Below are 7,526 nucleotides of genomic sequence, written 5' to 3' on the forward strand. Positions count from 1 at the left end.
GTTTACTTCTTTTGTGGCTTTTTAGCTAGCAAATTCTCTCTCTCTCTTCTCTCTCTCTCTCTCTCGTCTCTCTCTCTCCCCCCCCCCCTCCCCGTCCTCCCTCCCTCCTCTCTCTCTCTCTCTCTCTCTCTCTCTCTCTCTCTCTCTCTCTCTCATTCCCTAGCTGTCAGGAAATGAGAAGCCTCTGCCATGAGTTCCCTGATTCACCACAGGCCCAGGTACACAGAGCCAAGTGACTATGGGCGTTCACCTCTGGTACTCTGAGTCCAACTGAATAACACCTTCCTCTAAGTTGTTTTTTTCTGGTATTCTGTCATATTGTTGCAAAAGCAATTAACAAAAGGAACAGAAAATTAGAAAAAACAATAGTCAAATGAGAAGCCTCTGCCATGAGTTCCCTGATTCACCACAGGCCCAGGTACACAGAGCCAAGTGACTATGGGCGTTCACCTCTGGTACTCTGAGTCCAACTGAATAACACCTTCCTCTAAGTTGTTTTTTTCTGGTATTCTGTCATATTGTTGCAAAAGCAATTAACAAAAGGAACAGAAAATTAGAAAAAACAATAGTCAAAAACATGTCCAATTGGGGGCTGGAGAGATGACTCAGCAGTTAAGAGCACTGGCTGCTCTCAAAGAGGACCTGGGTTTGGTTCCCAGACACCCACATGATGGCTGACAACCATCTACAACTCTGGTTCCAGGGTATCTGATGCCCTCTTCTGACCTCCACGGACTTTGCACAACACAGGTTCACCTACCTACATGTGAGCAATACACTCATACACATAGAATAAAAATAATGAAAAAAAATTTTTTTTAATGTTTGGGGCTGGAGAGATGGCTCAGCGGTTAACAACACTGACTGTTCTTGCAGAAGACCCGGGTCAGCACCCACATGGCAGCTAACAACTGTCTATAACTCCAGTCCCAGGGGATCCAACTGCCTCTTCTGACCTCCACCAGCATTGCACGACATGGGTGCACTTACCTACATGCAGGCAAAACTCTTCATTGAGTTTGCCATCCCATTTATATACAATGTGATGGTTATTTAAACTAGCTTTGAAACATTGGATTATAACATAATGATATTGAAAGTCTCTAATGTATCACCATATCCACCTTTTAAAGAAGCTAACATTCGTAATATCCCTTCTATAGGTTTTGTCTTAGATTTCCAGAGTGTGAATGCCCATGAAACATTCAAATCTACATAGAATGTTTTCATCCATTAAAACAATATGCTACTTGTAAAGCATTTTAAGAGCTGGTTTATACCATGCTACATGGGTACACTTGCCTACATGTAGGCATAACACTCATATACATAAAATAAAAATAATAAAATAATAAAAATAAAATAAAATAAAACCTCGAATTTGGTAAAACAAACTTAAGAGATTCAAGCAGCCTGAAAACCCCAAGCAAAACAAACTCGAAAATACCTGCACCCAGATACCCATAATCAAAGAGCTGCACCACAGATAAAGTGAAAACAGCCCGAGGAGAATTCCTCGTTACAAAGAGAGGAGTACTAATCTAAGCAACTGCAGACCCTTCAAATCAGGTCAACCAGAGAAAGCAGGACACAACTTTGACAGGGTTAAGAGAAGCCGGCTGCCCAGAATCCTGACTTCTGGGGACACAGCTCCCTGGTGGAGTGCATGCTTAGCATGCTTGAGGCCCTGGGTTCAATCCTCAGCTCTGCAAATTATCTGGGGAGCTGTATCCTCAGCTTCCCACATTTTTCGTCATATCAGGAATCAAAGAACAACAGAAACGGTAAAGAACTGAGTAAACGGACGGAGCCTCTCTCCATTGGCCTGTTTAAAATATGTATAATGGCTGAAAGCAGAAAATAACCTCAGGATAGTTCTCAGTGTGAGTATAGAAAATCAGAATACAGCATAAAAGGAGGGGACTAGAGGGTATCAAGTTTCCACATCTATTCAAAGCAGTAAAATAGCAACTTGATTCCGAAAAGGCATGCATGTTCTATTTCCTAGAGCAAATACTAAGAGAGTTTAAAATAATCAGGCTGTAAGAATGTACCTTTTGACCATAGCTACACCATGTTAAAATTTAGGCTGACTCTAGTTTCTGAAATTATCAGGCAGTTGGCCCAGGGTATGGGAATGCCAGCTGGGTCCTGGTTATCTTGGGAACAGGTCAGAGCCATCCTAGAGTGCTCCTGCTAACTGCTGATTTATGGCTTCTGTGGGTTATGCTTGGCTTGCTTCTGGAAAATAGTAATTGTTGCTAACAGACTCAGGGAAGACTCAGGGAAACTTTAAAAGATCAGGTTTCTAGGATACAATTGCTATACAACAAAACCCCCTAGAGGGAACTTTGTGACCAGTAAAGGCAAGGTAAATAAAAAGACTGATAATGTCTGTTTATGAATGAGGAGGAGGGCATGCAGATGTACTATGGTTTGGGTCGGGGGTTTGGATGGAAAATTGTATTTTCTTATGTATTTCCTTGATAATGTTTGCTCAAGCTTAACACTCAATAATTAGCTTCTGTACTCTGCTTGCTTGCCTATCAACATGACCAATATAAAAAGAGCCAGAGTGCTTAGGCTCAGTGCTACTCTTGGACCCTTTAGGAAAGAGTGTAGCCTGGCTGTATAAATCTTTCCTTCTCTAGACTCACCTGTCAGTTTGTCTGTTTGGGGCATTTGCAGATCATAGACTATAACAGGGCCTGGAGAGATGGCTCAGTGGTTAAGAGCACTAGCTGCTCTTCCAGAGGACCCAACTTCAGTTCCCAGCATTCCCATTGGGTGGATCAGAACCGCCTGTAACTCCTGCTCCAGGAGATCTGACACCTTGGGCTACACGGGCATCTGCATACATGTGGCATACACAAACACACACACACAAACACACACACACACACACACACACAAACATGTAAAAAAAATCTAAATAAGAATAACAAATTAAATAAAATAAATTCAAGTGGGATACTAAAATTTATTCAAAGAATTCAAAAGAAAGCAGGAGAGGGTAAAGAGAGAAAAAGAGTGACCATTAGCCAGGTGTGGCAGTGCGCACTGATAATACCAGCACTCAGGAGGTGGAAGCAGGAGGATCAGAAATTCAAAGCCAGCCGCAAAGGGAGTTCAAAGCCAGCCTGTGCTATATAAGACTGTCTTTAAAAATCAAGAGTGAAGATGAAAAAGAAAAAAGGAAACCAAATATACAATAAAATTGGCTACTTGAATGCAAAAATATTAACAACTACATTTATGCAAATACTCAAAACAAAGGTTATAAAAAGAAAAAAAATTTTTTGAGACAGTCTCTCTGTACCCCAGCTGGTCTGGAACTCACTAATGTAGACCAGACTGGCCTTGACCTCAAAGAGATCCACCTGCCTCTGCCTCCCAAGTGCTGAGATTACACGCCTGGCCTAAAAATCTTTAATATTTTATTTATTACTTTTATTGTACGTGTATGAGTGTAATGACTGCACGTATATAAGTGCGCCCATGTCATTCAATGCCCATGGAAGTCAGAAGAGAGCACTGGATCCCCTAGAACTGGAGTTATACAATTGCTAGCTGCCATGTGGGTGCTGGGAACGGAACCCTAGTCCTCTGCAAGAGCAGCCAGCGCTCTTAACTCCTGAGCCATCTCTCTAGCCCCCTAAAATTTTTTTAAAAAATAATATCCAGCCGGGTATGGTGGTGCACACCTTTAATCCCAGCACTCGGGAGGCAAATCTCTGTGAGTTCAAGGCCAGCCTGGTCTACATAATGAGCTCCAGGGCAGCTGGGGCTACAGAAAGACCCTGTCTCAAAAAAAAAAAACAAAAAAAAAAACAATAATAATATCCAATGGCATTCATTTTATAAGAAACCCACTTTAGCCGGGCGTGGTGCACACACCTTTAATCCCAGGACTCAGGAGGCAGAGGCAGGCAAATCTCTGTGAGTTCAAGGCCAGCCTGGTCTACATAGTGAGCTCCAGGCCCGCTGAGGCTACAGGGAGACCCTGTCTCAAAAGCGCAAAGCAAACAAAAGAAAAGACTCTAGTGGATACTTTCTCCACAAAAATGAATACTTCTTTAGAAAACTGTAGAAATGTACTGAATTCATCTTCAACAACGGATGCTAAGTGAGAGCTACTCTGGACAGAAATGTATAGCCTTTCCTCACATCGTTAAAGCTAAGATTGAACTGTTAGACTGCAAACAGGCATCAGGCCAGCTACAACCCAGGGGCCAACCCTACCTGCTGCTCCTTCCTGTAAGCAGTTTTACTGGAACTCAATTACTGTACTCAATCATTTCCATACTTGCCTACAGTTTCTTTCACACACAACACTAGAAGCAAACAGCTGCAGCAGAGTCTGGCCCACAAAGCCTCAAGTAGCTACTACACTGCCCCACACAGAAAACGCTTACTGACCCCTGTTCTTGAGCAAAGGAGAATGCATCACTACAGCCCGCCCCGCAAAGACCCTGCAAGCTCCAGGTACCTTGTCTGAGAGCGATTCTGGGACCCGTTCCTCCTCTTTGTTTACTAAGGGACTGGATTCTTGCTTTGGAGGACCAACTTTTGATCTAGCCAGACTTAAAAATTCACTAATGGAATCTTCTTTCCTCTCTAGTTTGGATGTGTCCCATCTTGACAGTTTCCTGGATTCTGAAAGGTAGGTCACCGACACAAAACTGGAATTAGTAAACATAAAGCAATTCTTCAAGACTAATATTTCATCCAATCAGAACCTCAGAGCACCTTGCATACAGGGCACATGGCAAGGGCAAACAGACCTAACACAAGAGGAAATACCTGCCCCATAGCTACAAAGTGGATTCACAGATACAAGCAATTCTTGATAGAGAGTCCATATTATGCACCCACATAGGAACAGACCACGCCTTACTTCAGTCTTCCAGAATGTGAGGGTTGACCCCAGGTCAGCACATGGACCCTAATCTGCTTCTAGAGCCTGGTCAGCATCTAGAGCCCAGGTTGGCACTCGGACCCCAGTCAGCACCCAGACCCCAGGTCAACACCCAGACCCCAGTCAGTATCTAGATCCTAGTCAGCTCCTCCTATGCCCCATTCAGCACCTAGACACCAGGAAGCTCCAGAGCCCAGTCAGCACCTAGACCCTCGGCAGCTCTACTCACTGTCAGAGCCATGCTGCTGCTGTCCTTTCTCACTTGATACCGGCTTTGTAGGCAGAGAGGTCGGCTCTGGGAGTGTCAGGAAGTTGAAGACTGAGTATTTGTCGCGCTTCACTCGCGGTAAGCCAACTAAAGTTGAGCTGAGGGGGATGTGAAAACAAAAAGATGGAATTTTAGTAACACCTGCTAGGATAAAACCATTTTCTCTGATGCTTGCTGGCTCACATCAGCTCTGCAACTACAGGACAGGGTCCCCTGAGACACTGCCACTCCTCAAAGCAGTTCAGGAGCCCAGAATTGCTGACTTTAGAACCCATGAGGTTTTATTATTAGAGTAAGGGCTAGAACTTGAAACTTCAAAAGTAAATTCACACTAAGGAAAAGTTCCATGGCTAAAACATACACATTTGTCAAATGAAGTGTAGTTCACCTGTAGTTCAACATGCTTTCCGGCAGTGTTTCTAATCAAATAAGAAGGTGCTACTCTCTTTTATAAAGAGAGTAAGACAGCATATGGAACTGGGCTAAGAAGCGAACTCAGCAACAGAGTTCTCCTAGCACGCGCAAGGCCCAGGGTCTCATCCTGGCATGTACACACACACACACACACACACACACACACACACACACACACACACATAAATGAGAAGAAAACACAAGTAATGTTTTAGATATAAATTGCATTAAAGGCTGGAGAGATGGCTCAGCAGTTAAGAGCACTGGCTGCTCTTGCAGAAGATCAGAGTTAGCTTCCCAGCACCCACATAGTGGCTAACAACCATCCATGACTCCTATTCCAGGGGATCTGATGCCCTCTTCTGACCTCCACAGGCATTGTACAACATGAGTGCACTTACATACATGCAGGCAATATACTAATATACATAAAATAAAAATGATAAATAAAACATTTAAGAGACAGCCTGAGAGGGTGGGTTAGGACCTCTATTGGGATAGCAGCTCGGAGCTCAGCAGACTGCCAGGGAGTGCTGAGTTCTGGCCTCCCTCTGACCTCCAACTACCAGAAGGCCTAAGAACCTAGGAGACTAGGTGACAGCCCCCAGATCCTGCCTCCACATGGTGGTGAGCTTCTCCTAATTGCTCCATACCATCCCCCTACCTGGGATTTTGTGAGGCCCCTCCCAAGGTCCCAGGGTAGATCTGGCTTTGGTAGGCTAAGACTGAGATACTAGCAGACAGCCTGAGAGGGTGGGTTCAGCCCTCCATAGGTGTAGCAGCTGGGATCTCAGCAAACCACCAGAGGGACGACTTCTGGCCCGCCTCTGGCCTCCCTCTGGCTTAGGGTTGAAAATGCACAGGACTGCCTGAGAGAGCCCAGATCCTGCCTCCACATGGTGAAGGAAGCCTGAGTGTACCTGACTGGAACCTGAATTGGGCTTCTGTGGGTAACCCTGAATAGCTGATCTGAAGCCATCAGTTCCTTCCAAAATAAATCTGAGAGAACCTGAACCTGCACCAACCAGCTCTACATAACCAACAAAGAAAGGACCTAGGCACCCAGATAATACAATCAGAAGCAAACTTCAACTTAATTCTCATATCAGAATCATAAACAACAAAAGAAATTCACACGGCAAAACCACAACAAAAGAATAATAAAATGGAAAGTCAAAACACTGTGTCCCCACCAAACTCCACCAATCCTGTAGAAGAGTTCTACAAGGAGAACCCCTAGAGATAACCCAGGACACTGAATTTAAAAGAACAATCATAAACATGATCAAGGGAGTCAACAAACTTAAAGAACACATGAACAAACAAATCAAAGACCTAAAAGAAAATAGAGGTAAACTTCTGAATGAATTCACAAATGGGATAGAAACATTGAAGAAAACTCAGGTAGAAATGAAGAGGGAAATACAAAACTCAACAAGCCAACTTGAAACAACAGGGGAAAGACTCACCTCTAGAACAAATGCAATGGAAAACAGAATATCAACACTGGAGGATAAAGTTGAAGAATTGGACCACTCAAGCAAAGAGTACAGAAAATTTTAAAAAACACAGAAATGGAATATGCAAGACATGTGGGACACCATGAAAAGACCAAATCTACGGATCATAGGAATAGAGGAAGGAGAAGAATTTCAGGTTAATGGTGTTGACCAGATCTTAAACAGGATTGTAGAAAAGAATTTCCCCAAATTAAGGAAAGACATCCCCATACAAATACAGGAAGCACATAGAACACCAAATAGACAGGATCAGAAAAATTCCCCACGACATATCATAGTAAAAACAGTACATGTACAGAACAAAGAGAGAATACTGAAAGCAGCAAAAGAAAAACAACTAGCATATTGCGGGGGGGTTCGAACCAGTGACCCCCGGGCAGTGATGATTGGGGATGAGTAAGCACGT

At 43.6% G+C, this 7,526-nt stretch overlaps 1 protein-coding gene across 2 annotated transcripts in view; it reads right to left on the reverse strand.

The window, feature by feature from the left end:
• Gpatch1 (G-patch domain containing 1) overlaps positions 1 to 7,526 on the reverse strand; it is a 65,601-nt gene that overhangs the window by 14,397 nt on the left and 43,678 nt on the right. For both annotated transcript variants that reach the window (XM_008839459.3, XM_029566641.1), the window contains exons 14-15: positions 5,148 to 5,284; positions 4,490 to 4,656 (exon numbers count right to left, since the gene is read on the reverse strand). In XM_008839459.3, coding sequence (XP_008837681.1) covers positions 4,490 to 4,656; positions 5,148 to 5,284 — 304 coding nt within the window. The remainder of the gene's footprint in view (positions 1 to 4,489; positions 4,657 to 5,147; positions 5,285 to 7,526) is intronic.

The sequence above is a fragment of the Nannospalax galili genome, unplaced genomic scaffold (assembly GCF_000622305.1).
Source record: "Nannospalax galili isolate Female #2095 unplaced genomic scaffold, S.galili_v1.0 scaffold159, whole genome shotgun sequence".
In the NCBI taxonomy this organism is placed as follows: domain Eukaryota; kingdom Metazoa; phylum Chordata; class Mammalia; order Rodentia; family Spalacidae; genus Nannospalax; species Nannospalax galili.